This window comes from Camarhynchus parvulus, chromosome 9, assembly GCF_901933205.1.
Source record: "Camarhynchus parvulus chromosome 9, STF_HiC, whole genome shotgun sequence".
Lineage (NCBI taxonomy): Eukaryota > Metazoa > Chordata > Aves > Passeriformes > Thraupidae > Camarhynchus > Camarhynchus parvulus.
This window is the reverse complement of record NC_044579.1, coordinates 11,976,621-11,996,383: the sequence shown is the minus strand read 5'-3', so window position 1 is coordinate 11,996,383 and position 19,763 is coordinate 11,976,621. Positions and strand designations below refer to the sequence as shown.

The following is a 19,763-nucleotide window of genomic DNA, read 5'->3' as shown; positions in this document are numbered from 1 at the left end:
TCCCTTTTGCTTTCTGCTGCCATTAAGGAGAGCAGAGGGCTCAGATGAGGTCTCAGGTTGCAGGGACTGGGGGAGACCACCTGCCCTTGCCTTGCAGATGTGTGTGCTCATCCCCCCTGAGTCCCCAGTGCAGGTCAGGCTGGTGCTCGGTGGATTAGACAGTCACACTGATCTGCTCTGCTCCCTGTCCTGGACCCAGTCAGACTCCCACCCAAGCTCACTGACAGCCAGGGGGTTCTGATCAGGTTAAGACATAGTGGTACATCAAAACACACTAATACCTTAGCAGTTAGCATTTGCCTGTGCTGAGCCACGTCTGCAAGTGATTTTGGAGTGCTGGCACTCCGGGCATGATCTCTAATGGGCAGGCAGCCCCGAGCTCCAGCTGGTGTCTGTGAAAGGCACTTCCCTGACCCACTTACCCTGCAGCCACACCTCTGGCCAGAGACCAGCTCCTGCTGGTGTCAACAAACCTGTGTTTAATCCATAAAAGAGCAAAATCTTGACTTTGCTAAAACACCTGACAGGACCATGGTGTTGGACAGCAATTTATGAGCCAATTGGAAAAGCACAGCAGCTGCAGAATCTGACAGTGCACAGGGTGAGGACAGGAGCACGGCTGCAAATCCAGCTGGCCTGGCCCCTGCTGACTCCTGAGAAGCTCTTCCCCTTCTTAATCTCACAGTTTTGCAGACCAGGATTAGGGGGAAATGTATCCCTTGTGTGGGCAGGACACAATGGGGAGTGTCTTCTCCACTGGGCAGTGGTGAGGCTGCTCCTGGCTGGCTTTGGGATCTTTAACTCAGGAGGAAGCAGGGGAAGTGGCATGAGGAGAGGTGCAGGAGGAGAGGAGAGCTCACCCAGAGGAGAGCTGGCATGCTGGGTAGGGCTAGAGGAGAGGTGCAGGACCTGGTCTGCTCCAGGGAAGGGCAGGCTGGGGGAGCACAGCAGAGAATTGTGCCAGCTGCTGGCAGCAGCCCCAGAGTGGAGCTTTGGAGGTCCAGCTGGGCATTAGGAGAGTGGCTGGGTCGTCCCTCCTGTCCACCAGGGACCACTGCCACCTGGCCCCATTTTGAGCTGTGCCCAGCTGACCCGCATAGCCCTGCTACGTCTGGGAGAGGCAGCCCGTGCTGGCTGGTACCATTACACAACCCTGCTGCAGCCTGCTGCCTGCACACAACAATAGGCACTATTTTTATTCCCTTTCTGGTTGTCACAGGCAGTTCAAGAGTCCTTAGGGTGGAGGGTTTTCTCCCACATGCTGTTATGTAGGACATTTCAGTCAGTTGTCCTTGTGACCTGCTTGTGCCCGTCCCTGCCATCCCAGCATTCCCCTGCCAGGACCAGCAGGAACAGGATGTGGGGTCAGTGTCTGTGGGGAACAAAGCCCCAAGTTTGGGCCCTGGTCAGAGCCTGCCCTGCCTGCAGACACCACTCAGAGGAGGCACATATTCCTGGGGAGATGCTGGTTTTGCCCCTGCCCCACCACTGTGAAGGCATCACTCCCCAAACCAGCAGTAAAGAGGAGAGCACCAACATGGCCTGCCCAGCCATGGGCATCTCTGGTCCAGATCTGCAGGTGAACTTCCCACCTTGACCTCAACCTTGGGGCAGCCCAGCTGGCAATGGGACTGTCCCCATGTCCTGCTCTGTCCCACTGGGAGGCCCTGCCCTGCTGTCCCAGGGGGTAAAGCCCCTGGCCCCACAGCACCCTTGCACTGCCCGGTGTTCTCAGGAAATTGCTGCCAGAGGTGGGGCTGGGCACTGGTGAGAGCAAGTTACTCAGAGCAGAAAATCCTCACGTGTGATGGGCATGATGTGGATGGAGCCATTTTCTGCACAATTACTCCAGCTTATTCAGTGTGATAAACCAATAGTAAAGTATGATGAGATGAGGCTTGGGTGCAATGTATCTTCCTTCTGAGTCGATTCATTGCCATATTACTCAGCATGGGAATTTCCTAATGGAGCTGGAAGAAGTGGGGACCTGCAGCATAGGGATTAGATCAGACTAGAACTAAAATTCCCACACTTCCTCCATTAGTTACGTGTACTGCGGCTTCAGACTTCCTAGGCTTAACACAATGATCTCTCTGCATGATTCATGCAAGTACCAGGTGGGGGGAAAGCAAAAGGTGCTACCACACAAAAAAATCTTTGCCAAAGAGGAGGATGGGCAAAATGAACCTCTCCTGGCAGTTGGCAGTGATGCCACCTGGCAAGTGGGAGAAGGTGTCAGGAGATAAAGGTACAGCATAAGCAGGGATGGCAGTCTATGCTCAGAGTGAGCAGGCAGTGCAGCCCCTGTTAGTATCAACTGGTGCCCTCCTGTCTGGAAGCCTCCTCCCAGGGACGCAGATCTCCCTCAAGGAAGAGCAGACTGGGCTGAAATTCCACCTGGCTGACACGACATCAAAGCACTTCTCCTCACTGCCTGCCGAGTCGTGTTTTGCAAGGTGCAATCCTGCACCACCACATCCACAGGTTCTTGGCAGGTTTGGGGTGCTTTGTGCATCCCCCAGTGCACTGCCAGATGTGTCCCCTTGGCAGTCCAGTTTCCAAAACCTGAGTTGCAGCACCTCTTGGAATAGTCCCGCACCCTGCAGGGCTTCCCTGCTCCCTATGGATCTTCATGTGTTTTAACTCCTCTGGCTGGCAAGGCAGTTTCCTGGGGGAGCTCAGGATAAAATGCCCATCAGGGAATGCCGAGAAAGAACATGGCTACAATTGTATTGTCAGCTGGATGGACACCTTTGTCTTCCCTAGTTTTTCTCCTTGAGCCTGGATCTGCCTTGCAGCTCCTCCGAGCCTCCCCTCCCTGGGGCAGCAGCTCCCTGGCCTTGCCTTTCCCAGGGGCCTGGGGCAGTCTCTGGTGGCACAGAGCCTTGCTGTGCTCAGCAGGAGCTATTCCTCCTTGCCCTTTGATGTGTTGCATCCCTGCTTGGGACTGCTGATGGGGACAAGCCCTGGCTGATGATCAAAGTCTCCCCGCCAAGCTCTGCTGCTGTAGCCTGGCCCAGTCCCTGGCATTTCCAGGTGGGAAATCCCTCGTTTTTGCTCTGGGTGGTGGCACAAAGCATGGTATAGTGGATGCTGGGAGCTTCCTGCACACTGCTGGGACCAGAGCCAGCATGGCACAGCACCCAGCTGTGATAACAGGGCACAAAACAGGGTTACTCATAAAAAATCACAAGTCAGTGCAGCCAACTCCAGCCATTGGAAAAATTCCAAATATGTCAGTATGTTGCATAGGCGTTCCTGGTGAACCATCCAGGCACGGCATGTGCTGCTTGCCCAGGCTGTGCCAGAGACTTCTGCCAGGGCATCTGCAGCCCCACGACCTTCTCTGTGAAAGTCAAGTTGAACAATGACCCTGCTAAATCCACTTCAGCACTGCATTCAGAGACAGCCAGGAGTGACCTGCTCTAGAAAACATATTTAGGGGAAAAACAACTCCTTCACCTGCCCTTGTTGCTGGGCTGGCAGAGGCCAAAGCTGCATGTGGGTGCTGGCCCTGAGTCGTGGGCTCTGGGCTTTCCAAGCAGCAAGCACTGAGGGCAGGGGCTCTGGAGAGAGGGCTGCATCTCCCTCCAGCTGCCTTCAAGCCCAGCAGTGCCCTGAGTCTCCAAGAGCTGTAGGAAGCAGCACAAGGCAGCTCCAGGCTGCTGGCAGGGCCGGTGGGACCCATGGGTTTTCTCACATCCCACTCAGAATCTCATGTTTTTCCAATGGGAGAAGCCACCTGCCTAATTAAACAACAGTAACAAGATTGGCATCACCAGTCATGCCTGAGCACACTGCAAATTCCAATGACACTTAAGAGAGGAAATGTGCTGCCTTCTAGGTCTCTCTGCTAATATTTAGAAGGCTGGCTGCTGTGTCCTGAGCCCAGTCAGTGCAAGGTATAATTGGAAAAGCTGCTTGAATAGTGTTGTTATAAAAGTGATGTTAAAATAATGGTGTGGAAGGAAAAGCCAAGGCTGTATGTTTCCGGGGTGTGTGTGCTACACTAGGCACCGTGCCCAGTGTGCTGCAGTGATACATTTTAGACAGCCTCTGCTGAGGGAAATTAGCATCTTCGTGCTGTACACCAGGTACACCATGTTCTTCAAATGCAAGGGGAGAGTCATATTTAACACCATCCAACAGAACATTTTCCAATTTTTATTTATCAACAGGCATCTGTGTGTATTCCTCGAGAATGAAATATTTATCTGTAGACACATGCACGCAGAATGTGAGAGTGCCAATGTATTATTTATCACTGCTTCCCTCCCAGAGCTTATAAATAACTCATGGAACCTGGCTGCCCAGCAGACCCTCTGGACAGCTACCTAGAACATCTCCAGCTGCCACACATGCCAGCCCCAGGCAGAGCATCCCCTGCCTCCAGGCCCTGCCAAGGAGAGGGCTGGCAGAGGGTGCCAGTGCAGGGTGGCATTGGCCTCACTGTCAGATGCCTCCCCACACACCCCTGCATGTCCTGCTGGTTCTGCACAGGGTGGCTGGTGTGGGTCATGGTTCCCCAGCCCACAGACAGGGTGATGGAATCCAGGAGCCAAAGGGAACGTGAATGAGGGGCAGGGTCATTGCTGCACTCCCCTGGAGGGAGCACAGAGGGATGTGGCTGCTAGCTCTTGGCTTAGCCACTTGAAGGGAAACTGAGGCAGCCCTAGCAGTGAGCCAAACGTGCTGTGCTGGACTCTGGAAACGTTGTCATCTCACTGCAGGTGTCAGATGATGAGAGCTGCTGTGTAACTAACACACCCCCAGGCCCCACAGTATAGGAAACATCACATGTAGGGAGGACATGAGAACTGTGACTGAGCAAATGCCCTGTCCTCGAGGGAGGGGTTGGATTGAGGCCACTCAATGCACTCTTGGAATGGGGGGCTGAGGCTGGGAGCCCTGTCATGGAGCTGGAGTCTGGGTCAGAAACCAGGCTGCTCACACACAGCCTTTGTCTGCCCAGCCTCTGGGAGCAGTGCACTGGGCCTTGTGGACAGCAAACCAGGGAGGGGGAAGGCTTGGGGCCTCTGGAGATCCCTGGGTGCAAATCAGGCCCCCAGGGTGCTGATCTGGGACACTATTTGAAAGGTACTGTGGGTGAACAAGAGTAGATGGGCATCAGATACAGTTTATGGCTTTGCACATATAACTCTCATTTCAATAATGTAAAAAGAAAAAAATTACCCTGGGCTCCAGTAACACCTTTCTTCAGCGCTTAAGATGGACACAGATAAAACATAACAGGGAGCTTTCTGCTTCCCCTTTAGAGTGACTGCAGAGAAATCAGTGCTGCTGCAGGAGCCCAGGGCCATGATCTGGAGCAGGTTACAGAGATCAGGCTGTCCCTGCTGCACTGCAGGGGCAGGTCAGGGTCTGGTGTGGAAAGAAGGGGAGGGGATCCCCTCAGCCAGGCCAGGCAGGAGCTGAGGAGCTCATGCATCTTGCAGGCAGTGCTAATACAGTGCACAGCTCTTACTGCCTGGAACAGCATGAGTCAGAGCAGGGGAGCAATTACACAAAACCTAAAAAAATATAAAGCACAGTATTAATAACTAAGAATTACACTAAATTACTTTATAAGTGAATTATCCTCCCTACAGTACCTGCTGAGAGGAGGAGCATCCCTGCCTTCTCTGCAGAGAAAGAGGATAGATGCATGGATAGGAGAATGGCTTTCTGAACTTTGACCCTCCAGCACTGCCGGCCACTGTGCTGTGCAGAATTGCTGGTGAGCACTGCTCACATGGGCAAGGGCTCACTTTGTTCAGTGGCCCCTTGGGAAATGAAGTGCAGCAGCTGTTCAGCTTTGCACAGAGATCCTGCACAGCAGCCAAGAGCGGGGATCTGGCTGAATGGCAGGAAGAGCTGGGCAGATTGCAGTTACCTTTGCTGTCCCATATCCTCCTGGCTGAGGCCAGGGCTTCTCCAGGAGCCACCTGCCACTGGATGAAGGAGGATCTGGGATGACTTGGGGGGCAGCACCCTACAGCCAGCTCAGAGTGGCCACAGTCCCAGGGTATGTAGAGGGCTGGAGTGGCCTCAGGTCTCATTGTTGCAGCATGCCTGGCCCCACAGAGTCCAGGGGAGTGTGCAGCCCATGGCTGAGCAGGACATGGTGATACCAGGGAGTGACCAGCTGGCACTGCTGAGCACTGGCGTTCTCCCAGCTGGAGGAGGTGATGGAGCTCATTCTCTTCCCAGGGTCATGTCTCCAAAAAGAAAGGGAAACACTATGCTGGCAGCTCTGCATGCTGGATTTGCTCAGGCAGGCAGAGCCCCAGGGGAGGCTAATGTGCCTGCAATGTTTGCAGAACCAAAGATGTTTTAACTCCATCCCAGCTGAGCAAAACTCAGTGCTGATCAGACAAGGGTGCTGCAGGTCCTCAAGGAAGGGCCTGGTGCTGGTGAGCCAAGGGAAAGCAGGAGGCAGCTGCTGGGATGCTGCAGGGAGTCAGCAACATTCATCACTCTCTTGAGAGCATCATCCAGCACGGAGCTATTTCTAGGCCAGGGCTGTTACAGGAAGGCATTACGGGACTGTCAGGTACAGCGTGTCTCCCAGCTGGAGGTGTGCTCCTCATCTTGGGAGCAGCCACACAGCATCCTCTGGGGGCTTGCTGGCTTTTGGCTTCACTCCACTTCAAAGCCCAGCTCCCTGTGTGCATTTTAACGAGGTTCACACATTCCAGGTTTCTAGGCCAAGCGAGGGCTTTCATTCCGTGCTGCACTCAGCAGCTCTGCATGGAGGCAGCCTGCAGTTCAGTAAGGTGAGAGGCTGAAAGTGGTTCAATTTTGCAACAATAGCTGAGAACAAAGCACAGATTGTACCATTTAAAACTGGGACAAAACAGAGATGGAAGATTTTTGTGGGATTATTTTTTTGTTTTCCTCCTAGCCCCCGGTAGACTTCTGTGAGTTGAATTAAATGTAAGGTGTCAGCGGCCTTTGCCTCATGCTGGAGCATTCCTGTTTGCATCTGAATGACAAAGCCAGGATGAGGCAGCAGCACCTGGGGAGGGAAAGAATCAGAAGAGAGGAAGGAGAGGGACCTCAGATTGGGCTTACTCTCCCGGCCTGGGCTATTTCTGGTATCTGCTGCTGGTTCCTCTCAGCACTACCTATTTTTGTCTTCTATTTTTTTGTCCTGCATCTAGCACATCCAGCTCATGTCTGGGCCTGGGGTACATAAGGATGACAGCAGGACAAGTAATTAATCCTTACTGACCTCTCCTAGTGACTTTTCTTCTCCTTCCATCTTGGATTGACTTGCAAAGCATCTCTTCACCTTGACAAAGAGTTTTTTTTATGTTACAGGGCTAAAAGTCATCATCACCATAATGGTTCTTAAAACAACCGAGCAAAATGAGCTCATAAAAGCTCCTCTTGCTTAATGCATCAGTGGGCCTTAGCTCACTTTACCCTGGGAACGAAGGCAAGCCCTGAGGCTGAGCCAGGTCCTCTCTGAGCTGGCCCCCAAACAGGAGAGGAGAGGAGAGCTCACCCATGCCCAGGTAGGGCACCTGAATAGGAAACCAAACACAGTCACTGCCACCTCAATTAGCCACTGCCACATTCCCTATGGATACCATACAGTCCAGAGGAGGCTCAGAATCATTCCCCTCCTCACAGTGTGGATTTTAAATCACCCCACAACCTCCTCCTGAAAACCTGCCGAGCTGAAGCCACTGCAGGTCATGTTGTGCAATTTGCTGTTGCAAGACAAAGAAAACAAGTTCTTCTTTTGAACAATTACCAAACTACTTCATCGAGCAATTTCCTTGCCTCTGTGCTTTGGTTTCAGTTAACAGCATTCCTCAGGGAGGGAAGGTCTAACTGCACCTCGAGTGCCTTACTGATGGTTCTGCCATTAAAGACAATTGTGGAAAGTTGCTGAAGTACTGTGACTTCTGCCATTAAAGACAATTGTGGAAAGTTGCTGAAGTACTGTGACTTCAGTCGAACATCTTCAGTCGCAGCACGACTGTGCCTTGCTCTAGAGCTGAACCTGCTCAAGGCTCTCAGGGATTGCAGGCAGGTGCTGTCTGGAGGGGCTGCCTCTTCCCCAGGGACAAACCAGTGTGACTCTTGCCAGGAGCTTTGCCCTCATCTGTGATACCCCTGGTCCTGATAAAACAGCTCCTCTGGGGTCCCAACACAGCCCCAGGTACTTGGTGAGGCTTGAACTTGCCTGGGAGAGAGAATGTCACCTCGGCTTTGGGAAGAGGGCAGGGAGTGCTGTCTCCACAGCACACAGGCGTGACAGGGAAGCCTTAAGCCCCCAAATGAAGCACCTTAGTGTGGCAGCTGCTCAGGACTGTAGTGTCCCCATCAGCCCATGCATGGCACAGTGCAAGCAGCAGGGCTCCCCACACTGCAGCAGGCACCGGTGCACCCAGCCAGGGACACCAATTTCCTTCCCATCACACCATGGCAGGCACTGGCACTGGGGCTGCTCTGGCTGGCAGGTGCTCCCAGGGCTGTGCTGTGCTGGGGCAGACAGGCCAGCCCACCACCACCAGCTTTCAGGAGCCAGCTGTGATGGGCTGTGGAGTCTGTGTCTCTCCTGCTGCCTTTGCCATGCTTCAGAGCTGCCCTGCTGGTGCTTTCCTAGGGAGGGGGACAGCACCAGGACCAGATGTGGGGACTGAGTGCCAGGACCTCCCATATCAGCTCTTTTGCAGTGCAAGGGCAGCAGCCCCTATTTCATGAAGGCAAGACCCTGGGTCTTGGCTCGCTGCAGCTCAGCTGCCAGTCCTGTGAAGCCCCCGTGGCCCCAAGGAACCCATGGGGGTGCCCAGGCTCCTGTCTGGCCACAGCTCCAACCCCTTCCAACTTCCTGCATTTGTTTCACCCGAGCTATTTGGGGGAAGTAGGGTGTTGTTATGTCTTCAGCTCAGCATCTATTTAGAGAAGGATAATACCATTGTGGGGGAGGACAATGAGAATATGAAATGCCTAAAATTCTCTGTCTCTCACTATTTTGACTAATTATTTTTTGCTCTTTTTCCACCAAATGAGGAGGAAAAAATTTCATCCTTGGAAAATGACAGTGAGATTTAATGGCCTGGTTGAGTGGGATAAAGCATGAACCAAGCCCACCAAGATGAGCTCAGGCTGATCACAGCTATGGCCCTGGTACAGGAGCCATGCTCTGCACAGGGCCAGAGCAGGGGAAGGTCAGGGCACTAAAGAGAAGGGATGGCCCACGCAGGAGATGACTGTCCTAGGAGACCTCAGTGCAGAGGGCAGCAGCCATCTCCTCCTGTCACTTTCCCAGGGCTATGTTTAGCTCCTGGTTTGCTTGGGGAACCCAGATGAGCACCTGTAACATCTTAATGTCATTGTCCACCAGAGCTGGCTTTAGTAGACTTTTTCTCCTTTGCAGGATATAACTAATTGGTCCTGACATCAGGGAGAGTCATGTTGGGTCCTGAAATAGCCTTCTGCAGAGCTTTACTTTCAGAGGTGCCATGGGGCAGTGTGAGTGCAAGTGTACATGAAACTGCTTTCACAGGGAGGCTGCATGGCCATGGAGTGCACCTGAGCTCAGGTCACATCCCAGGTCCTGGAAGCCCAGACTGGGGAGCAGAAATAATGAAAATCAATGGCCTAGCTGATGAACCTCACCTCTAGGTTAGCCTAGAGGTGCAATAAGGACTCTTGGTCTTACTATTGCTGCACACCATCCCTTGCAATACCCTTTGCCTGGTAGTGGTCCACGCTCCTTCCTCTGCCTCTCTGGTGGCAGCCTGGAGGGTCCAATTTCCTTGGTGGTTCTCTTTTTGGTAACAGCAGTGAGAGGTGTGCAGAGGCAGGGGTTCAGCTTACTTCAAAGCAGCAGTAACCAAAAAGTCTTTATGGGATTGCACTGGGAGTCCAAACAGAGAGAAGGCAGATCTCACAGTGACTTCCAGCTCCAGCAGATCCTGGTGAACCTGAGGTCTCCTGCACAGCTGTACCATGCTGTATGCTGTGCTGGAAATTTGCTGAGCCAGCGCTGCAGCCAGACAGTTTTAGCAACCAAGTCATGCATGGGGGATAACTGCTGTACTGGGGTGGGGATAACTGCTGTACTGGTGTGGGGATAACTGCTGTACCAGTACATGTGGGATAGCTGCTGTATTAGTGTAGGGACTCCCCTCCTTGCCATGCAGAGCCTTTGCATTACAAAACACTCTCTAAAGCCTGGACATTGCTTAAGAAAGTAAAATTAGATCAGAGCAGCACTAAAGATAAGCAGCTCAGTTCCCAACCCACAACTTGCCGGAGCACAGTGGCAGGACAGGACACAGTGTCACCAAAGGATGACAAGGATAGTGGCAGATTGCCCTGAGGAACCCTGAACTCATACAGCTGCCCCGTCCTGCTCTGATCAGAGCTGGATGTGTGGAGGTATTGGGGATGCCTGGGGGGACACTGGGACATGGGATGGAGTTGCTGGTGCTGAGGCAAGGGCAGAGCAGCAAAGGGACCTGTGTATTGTGTGCTACATCTCAAATGAAGGCAGATGCTGGGATGGGGAAGCATTTCCCATGGCCCTGGGTGCTCCTCAGGTGTCTGTGCACGACGCAGGCAGCACTTACTCAGCTCTCTGTGGCTGCATCCTCCCTTTGCTCATTTGCCTCCTGGCCACGGTGCCTGTTGCTGCTGGGGTGCTGGCAAGACACCTTCTGGTCAGGCTTTCCTGGGAGCCCCAGAGAAGGCAGTGGGCAGGGCACAGACCCCAGGACCTGCCTCTGCTGCTGAGATAGGCATCCATTTCTTCCCAGGTGAGAAAAGGCAGGAGCAGGCTGCAGGGCAAACATGGTCTTGGCCATGTTCAGAAGTCATCACTAACACTCAACTTTGATGAGCTGCTGTAAATGAACATTCCTGCCAGTAGCTGCCCAGGCCTGGCTCTCTGCTTGCATTGGTCTCATCTCCTGGGCCACCACAAGCACGGATGGAGCTGTATGGGGGAGTCATCAACCATAGATTGGGCAGAGAAAGTGCAGGTCTCCCTGCTCAGAAAGAAATATTTCCAGACTGTTTTCCTCCACTTCCAGCAGAAGAGATGATGTTTTTACACCAAAGTGGGCTAGTTTCAGACAATCATATTGCTGATCCTGGAGCTGAAGTTAAAATCCCTGTGGCAGGCAGAGGGGAATGAGGCTTCCCTATACCCAAAACAAGATGCTGGGTAAATACCATATTCCTACCTGCCCTCCCTGCTGCCTGATTCAATGTCCCCATGGAATTGTTTTAAGCAGCAGAATGAGAAGTTACTGGTAGGAAATGCAGGCAGCTGCATTCACACTTGACTCTATTGTTTCTTAAGTATTAGCAGGGAGATTGAAAATGTAATTATGATAATTAAGCTAAATTGCAATCTTCCTACAGGAGGTACCAAATTATTTATATCAACTTTTCATCCTAATTCCCTTAACTGTTCCCTGCCCAGTGGAGGAAGAACCCTTACTGCTGGGGGTTGCCTGTACTGTGTCCCAGTGCAGGCAATCCTCGATGGCATTTGTGAAACAGCAGCAAGTGGCAGTTGTTACTCAGCAGGAAACTGGGATGGGAAAAGAGCTTGTGAGAAACGGTGGTGCTGAGGGCAGGGCACTTTGGGGGCAAAGACCCACAATAAGAGGGGAGAGCCAGAGGGAAGTGTGCAGGACTGGGAAAAGCAGTGCTTAGCTGCATTTAGGGCTGGCTAGAAGGAGCAGAGCAATGCTGGGCAGATGAATTCAGGCACTGCCTCTCCTGTCCTTTGGGGCTGAGGGTGTACCTCCCACTGTGATCTTTGGAGCTGAAGTGAGCACAGACCCCAGTGTGGCAAGATTCAGGGGCCATGGCATGGCCAGGCCAGCCTGGTGCAGAGCCTGGCTCTGCACAGAGCTAGCAGCAGCAGCTTTGGTGCTGCTGCTCTGCCACTCCCTCCAGGAACACTGTCGGCTCTAATTAATGTCACAGTTCAGCTTGTTCGTGCATCCGAGCAGACCTCGTGCAGCTTCACGGTGCCGCGGGAGGAGTGATGAATCCCATCCCAGAGCCTTTTCCTTGTGTCCCCCCTGCTTGCCTGGGCCACAGCAGCACACTAAACATGTCACCCCTCTTTGTGGGGTGGCAGCAGGACCAGCTGCAGGAGGCAGGCTGCTTAGCTGCCCTCCATTGAGGAGCAGGAGAGTAAGGCAGGAGGCAAAGCCCTTTACTGTGACCAATTCTTCAGGGTCCTTCCCACAGAACAGAGAACATGTGTTTGAGGACTTATGCCCCTATTTTGGGGCTTAGGGGCAGATGATGTATACCACAATGTGCCACCCCTGGGTCCAAGACATCTGGGCAGTGGCATGAAAGCCAAGATGCCTGCAGCTAGCAGATCCTGACCTTCATCAGTCCTGAGCTGTCCTGTCCCAGACCTTGCCCAGTTCCTACCATCAAAGGGGCTTGATTTAAGCCCACAGATGGGAGCTGTGCTCTGGCTTACAAAGTCTGAGCATGCAGAACATTTCCCAGCTTGGGAAAAAGCATTCTGCAGCCTTTCTCCCACCTCCACCCCTCAACAGCAGCATGGACTGCAGTGACCAGGGCTGGATCTTGGAGGGTGCTGGGCAGCTGCAGCCTGGAGCTCAGCTGCTTGCAGAGCCACCTTGTCAAGCCAAGAGCTGGATTGGGACCTTGTCCTTCATTATATAACTGTTTCTCTGAGTGTTTTCATAGTGCTCAGCCCTCCCACCAGGCAGAGCCCCCACCGGCAAGGGGGAATGTCATGGTTTTCTGAATGCATGGCTTTGATTTCCTGCTGGGCTGTAGCAGAGGACAGTTCTGTTCACCCCTCTCGAGCTCATGCACCTTGCCAGGCATTAACCAAAATCAGGCCCCTACAAGGCACTAAGCAGCAAGCTGGAGGTGTCACCTTGTCTGGGGTGGGTGATGGGGATATGGAGAGAAGCAGAACCTCAGAGGCCAGGTCAGCTCAATTCCTCCATGGGGCTCTTTGAGCCCCGCAGATGAACCGACCTGGCCTGGCCTCTGGGACCCCACGCTGTCCCTGCGCTGCCCTGGCTGCCTGCCCTCACATTCCTGTCCTTGCACATCATCTCCTTCCAGCTGCTGAGGAAAACAGCCCCTGCTGCTACCAGCGGCTGGGGTGAGGAGGGGGAGATGCCTTCACAGCACATGAGCTCTGTGGGAGCTGGGGCTGCTGCTGACCTTGGAAATGAAGGGCTTTTTTCTTCCCAGCTCCAGGAGAAGCAGGAGGTGAGGCATAGCTGGCTGGCACTGCACCCTCCTTGCAGCACACCAGTTTTTTTCATCCTCAGTGGGACCCTGCCCACCCTCACCCAAGAAAACCCGGGGGTGTGCAGTGCTGTCACGCACAACACCTAGGACAGTTTGACAGTAGGTTGCCTGCCCTGTGCCTTCCATGTAGTCTGAAACTGGGGAGCTTTTCCCCACTGAATAATAGAGGGTTTGGTGTGATGGCCAATAATTGGGCAATGGGACAGTTGTGATGCCTTGGGAATGACTAACAGCAGTAGGACAGGTCAGCTGCTCTTCTCCAACACACCGCCAAGGAGGAAATCCTGACGCCTTCCTGCTTCTCTGAGAGTCACAGTGTGTGTGCTGAAGGTGACTTGGAACTGTCCCAGAGTTGTATTTGATACTGAGTACTGCCTGTAGCCCTCAAAAGGAAGAGTTTTTCACCACTGACCTGGTGCCATTCAACAAGATTTCACATCCAGGAGTCCAAAGCAACCCTTCAGCCAACAGTTCCCACATCGTCCCCCCTGTTCAGGAAAACTGGATGTGCCCCATGCAAGGCACATCTCCAAACCAAACTGCAAATAATTCTGGATCTAAATTAGTACTACAGTCTGGGCTAAAAGTCATTTTATGACTTGGCTCATTCCACTTGACCACTGGCTAATTTTTCTGGTTGCACATGATATTTTTTCCTGTTGTGGATGAGGAAGACCTAAAGATGGGAGAAGGGCATGCTAAGGGCAGAGAAAAACAAGAACTTGTACATGAGATCCTGCCAACACATTTGTATGGTTCCCCCTCAGCCTCATTTCCAGGAGAAAATCTGTAGTACACCAGCAAATATACAATCAATAAATAGTATTACCAAAAGTGCTCTTTTCCCCTTAATCTCTTCATATTCTGGGGACAATCATTGTTGCCTGAAATAATAACATGATCTATTTAGCCAAAACACACTTGGGGAACCTCGGGCACCTGGTGCAGCACCTAAGCTGACTTGCCAAAGCATCAGCTCCACGTGTTAGGCTCAGAGCAGGATCATTGCCTTTCCTAGTGTTGTTTGTTAAAGGTATTTTCTGGCCAATTCATCACACATCTAGGTCAGAGATGTGTGAAGCTCAGTGTTCAACCTTGCTGTGCTGGAAACCTCCTTGGCTGGCTCACCTGGCCAGGGCAGTGATTTGCACCAGGAGCAGATAGCAATGCATGTGATTCTGCAAACACTTGTTCCCACATTTGACTTCTCCACAGTTCAAACCTACTGGCAGAGCTATCAGGCTGCCTTTGCTCTCCCTTTGCCTGCCTGTCCCTGGGAAAGCAGTGGTGGCATGGTGCTGCTGGCTCTTGGGGAGCAGTTTCAGAGTCTGTGCTGCTCCTTGCGCAGCCCTCCCGCCCTCGCTGCGTCAGGGGCTGATTCCCCATGCCCAGCTGTAAGGCTGACCTAGTGCTGATGGATGGAGCCCCATCGACAGGGAACGTGTCTCTGCTGACAGCCAAGCTCTGCGACACTGTCAGTGGGCAGCAGCCCTGGCACAGGGGCTGGCATCAGCCCTGTCACCCAGCAGAGACCACAGAACAATTTGTCCTCTATGTATGGGAACAGGCCTTTCCCAAAGCCCTGCTGCACCTCCCCACACCAGCCCATCAGCCAGCAGTAGGCTTTTCAGTTTTGCAAGCAGCTACTTGTTTAAAAGGAAAAAACAGCAGCAGCTCAGCCTTTTACTCAGATCTATTGAAGAGAAGGTCTAGCTCTCTCCTCCTCTCCTTTTTCTAGGAAGATGCTCCTTCAAATTTGCTGTGCGGAAAATAAAATGACCTTTTTCTGCTCATGTGAATTTGCTCTCGTTTGCAAGCTCAGGCATGCTGCTATGGGGAGGGCAGGGCAGCTAAGCACACATGAATAACTTCGCACCAGCACTGCAGACATACATATGACATTTTTTTCTACGGTTCTAGTACCAAAATATCCCGGGCACAAAGGGATTTGAACTCTCCAGCTAACGATCTATGCAGGCCTCTAAGGAAACTGCACAGTAGCCCTGCTAATGGCTTCAAGGGGAAATGCTTCAGGCCCTGGCTGCTGCTACTGCTGCTCAGGGAATTGTGCTTTTACCTCTGGCATGCGATAAAAACCTTTTCTCACTGCTGCAGACATGATGGCTCTTCTGGAGAGAGGAAAGGCATTGACTAAGCTCAGGCCATTAACCACCTTTAAGCACACACGGAGGATGTAAAGCGAACACCAGCCGGTCATTCAACACCCAGGGTTAGTAAACTAACCCCCGTGACTCCCTCTCTGCCCTCCCTGCTCCCCGGGTGCTGTACTGCTCCCTGCTCCAAGCACGGCCTGCTCCCTCTGCCCCGGGAGAGAGCAGGCAGTGACAGAGAGCTCTGGGCGTAGGCCTGGGGCACTCACCTCAGCCCAGGGCACTTATGGCAAGGCCCATCTTGGAATAAACACTTTGGAATAAGCTGTCCATGGTGTTTCATTTCCTCTTCGTGCCCCTTCCCTCCCTAGGAAAGGCAAAGGGAGCTTTGTCTGAGAAAAAGCAGCAAGACACAATATTTCTTTAGCAAGGTGTGTCTCTGCAGTGCCAGCGTGCTCAAATCCAGCAGTGCCCACCTGCTGCATCTCACTGCCCATCACAAGGCAAGAAGGTGCCTGGGTAAGAAGGTGCCCACTCTGAGGGGATTCCCCCCTCTCCCCATTACCCTCTCTCATGAAAGCCACGCCACTGTGCCTTCCTCCTCTGACTAACTCATACTGAGACAATGGTCTCGCTGGTGTGGTGGCAGATTTTGCAATAGGTTTTAATGAGGTATTTACAAGTTCTGAGGCAGGCTCCTTACACAAGGAGTGTGGCCTGGCCCTGGCAGCTGGTTGGGCTTTTCATTGACATTCCTGCGACTCCAGCGATTGCAGCACAGGCACAGTGGAAAACATTTAGACATCAGAAATGCCAGATTAATTATCTCTTAATTGATACCTCCACTTGGGGACAAATGAAACCGGAACATCTCTCCTGCCCTGGGAGCCTGCCACTTACAAACAGATTTACAGCTAAAAATACCACGGCAGTCCCGTGGCTAATCAACTTCACTGCTTACCCTGGGTGAGGTTAAAAATTGTCTCAGGCTGGCACTGTGAGCAGCGAGGGACCAGTTGCAGCACCTGGATGCAGACGGCATTAACGCTGTGCAGCATCCCCAGTGCCCTGGCGAGGGGCACCTTGCCTCAGGGCAGTGCCAGGGCCCCCTCAGTTGGGTTTCTCCAGACTAGGATCCAGACAGAGCGCTCTGACGAGAGGTTTCTCGCACTTTCCTGCCCATCGTTAGAGGCTAATGAGGAAACCTCATCGCTCTTTTAAGACTCCTTAAGTACCCAGTGTGTTTCCCTGTAGTGTAGCATTTCCAGCGAGCTTGGGAATCACGTTTTAAGCTTGTACCAGCTTTTTTGTGCAGTGCTCTCCTGCACCTACGGCACTTCCCAAGGGATCTCTCCCCCACCCAGCTCCTAACAGGAATCCACACACAGAGGCCAAATCGCCACAGTGACCCCATTTAAGTTACCATCATCTTTATTTTCTTCACATATGTGCAAACAGAGGAGATCGCAATGGTGGTGTTCTTAAAAATAACAAAATGTATTTGCATACATTTCCCTATGTACAGGTGAACAGCCACAAGTAGTCTTCTTTTGCACAGCAAAAGATCTAGAGCATTGAGACCGGGGACGGGACCGGGGCCAAAAAAAAAGGTCTAACTTAAAAACAATAATAAAAAAAAAACCCAGCTTCACAACAGTGCAAACCTCTTGGACACGACACGATGGAGTGACTTTAATGGAGAAAACGGCGGGGGGGCCTCTCGGATATGAGATTTCTGACTGTAAACAAGGCGCAACACCTCCCTCCCGCCGCCCTCCCCGGGGAAAGCTATTCCAGGAATTTGGCAGATCTTCAAGGGCTGAGCCGGAGGTAAACAGCCCGCGGCCGCCTCCCCGCTTCGGGCCGCAGCGAGTTGGGGTCCGGCTCCGGCGGCCACCGGCACCGGCACGGGAGGGGCGGCCGCTCCGCGGGATGCTCTGCGGGACGCGGGGGCACCGCGGGGAACCGGCGGGACCGCGAATTCCCCGAGGGGCCTCGGCGGGGCCGGAGGGGTCCGGTGCGCCCCGCTGGGGCCGTGCACGCCCGGAAGGAACCCGGTGCGCCCCGGTGGGGCCGCTCATTCCCGGAGGGAACCCGGTGCGCCCCTGCGGCGCCGCTCACGGCCGGAAGGGACCGTGCACTCCCGGAGGGAACCCGGGGCGCCCCGCTGGGGCCGTGCACTCCCGGCAGGGACCGGGAACTCCCGGAGGGGTCAGAAGGAACTCGGTGCGCCCCTGCGGGGCCGTGCATTCCCGGAGGGAACCCGGTGCGCCCCGGCAGCACCGCGCACGCCCGTACGGGCTCCAGTGCTCAGCCGGTCTCGGGGTCGCCGGGGGGCGGCTGCTCGGCGTCGCTGCCGGGCGGGGCGGCCCCGTCCGTGCCGCCGCTCTCCAGGGAGGACTCGCTGCCCGTGCTTTCCCCAGAAAGCAGGCGGCGGACGCGCAGGTCGGCGCGCAGCGAGCGCAGATCGTTGCCCAGGCTGAGCTCGCCCAGGTCGCGGAGGAGCTGGCCCAGCTCTGGGCTCTCGCCGCGGCCGGGGCTGGGGCGCAGCAGCTCGCCCTCGGGCTCGCCCAGCGCTTCCAGGATGTCTTCGCAGTCGCAGTGCATGGCCCGCTCTTCCTGCTCCTCGCCCAGTAGGTCCTCCGTGATGGAGCCCAGCTTGGGCGCGCTGCGGCTCCGCTCTACCGGCGGCTTGTAGCAGCACTGCCCGTTGAGCAGCTTGCGCAGCGGCACCAGCGGGATGCTCTGCTCGCCCACCAGCTGCTGCTGCTGGTGCCGCGCGTCGTCCCGCTTCTTCAGCCGGCGGAACTCGGCCAGTGCCGTGGCCGAAGTCTGGTAGAGCAACAGGGCCATGGCCTTCGCCTTCTCGGGCTTGGAGACCAGCACGGCGTGGCAGCGCAGCATCACCGCCTTGTGCTTCAGCTCGTGGCGGTAGATCCAGGCGAAAACACGGGGCAGGCGCGGGTCGGCCACGCAGTAGGTGACCCGGTGCAGCAGGTAGAGGTGGCCGGGCCGGCGCAGCCCCTTGTCTTCGGCGTGGGCCATGCGGATGCCCTGCGCGCTGATGGTCAGCTTCATCTTGGTGCCCTGCCGGCCCGCCTCGCTCTTGCTCCAAATCTTGCAGACGGCCAAGTCGGTGCAGCCCTCACCTTTGGACTGGATAGTGGTGGCGTTGCCCAGGTAGAGCACAGTGTACGTGGGGTCTTCGCTGGTAACGCGAAATTTCCGCCGCTTGGAGCGGAACATGCTGCCCACGCGGTGCAGGGCGCTCTCGGGGCAGGCGCGGGCCAGCGAGGTGAGGGCCGAGTAGTGCACGCTCACCGCGTACCCCTTGGGCTTGCTCTGCCGCCGCGCCTCGCCCGCCGCCAGCTCCACCTTGCTCCGCTTCCAGGGCAGCATGGCCCCGCGGAGCCGCGGCTAGGCGCCGCGCCGACGGCTCCGGGCGCGGGGGGGCATGCCACGGCGGCGGCGGCTGGGCTGCCCGCCCGCCTCACATCCTTGCGGGCGCCGGGCCGCCGCGGCCGTAGATATAGGCGGGCGCCGCGCTCCGCGGGCGCGGAGAGGGGAGGCCCCGCGCACCGAGGGCGGAGCGCCCGCTGCCCGGGCCCGCCGAGCCGGCGGCTCGCTGCTCGCCGCCCGCCCGCCGCCGCCGCTCTGCGCCGCCCGCCGCGGCGCCCCGGCCCCGGCCCCAGCCCCAGCCCCAGCCCCGGCTCCGCCGCGCCCGCGGGGCGGGCACGGGGCGGGCACGGGGCGGTGCCAGCCCGGCCGGACAGCCCCTGTCCCCTCCCCGCTCGCGGCGGAGCGCGGCCTCCAGCGGGGGACGCCCGCCGGTGCCGCGGGAGCAGGAGAGCGGGACCCCCGTGCGCCCCGTCCCGCCCCACCGCGCTCGCCACGGCCACGTGCGAGGGTGGGTGCCACAGCGCTCTCTGGCAGCTTTCGTCAGCACGGGAGAATGGAGAGGGCACCGCGGGGGATCGTCTGCTCCAAATCCCCTTAAACTGATAAAAATCCCAAGGCCACTGCCGGACCCCAGGCTCTGGGAGATCTTACGGCTCCAACCTCAACTGCCTGCACGACCGGGGTGTGCCATGGACAAATCCCGCTCTTGCAACATGATCTTTCCTTCGGTTTGGTTAGTCCGGCTCTGAGACCTGAAGGGCCTGCAGCAAATACTAGTTATTATGTATGAGTAATCCTTTGCTCTTTATTTGTATGCAGCAGCTGAAGAACAAGAAGCTGTCTTGTAATTTCTTGTTGGGGTTGCTGGGTACACTCACAGCCATAATGAGGAAGTTGGTCTCTGTGTTGTTACTATAGCTTCTTGTGTCATGTGTCAGATCCTTGCCAAAAAGAATAGAAATT

General features: G+C 55.0%; 1 protein-coding gene across 1 annotated transcript; it reads right to left on the bottom strand.

Annotated features, from left to right (window-relative positions):
* Positions 1-17,450: 17,450 nt before the first annotated feature.
* FAM43A (family with sequence similarity 43 member A) lies at positions 17,451-19,044 on the bottom strand. Its single transcript, XM_030954317.1, has one exon. The coding sequence runs from the start codon at positions 18,798-18,800 to the stop codon at positions 17,712-17,714; it is 1,089 nt and encodes a 362-aa protein (XP_030810177.1). The 5' UTR covers positions 18,801-19,044; the 3' UTR covers positions 17,451-17,711.
* Positions 19,045-19,763: the final 719 nt, after the last annotated feature.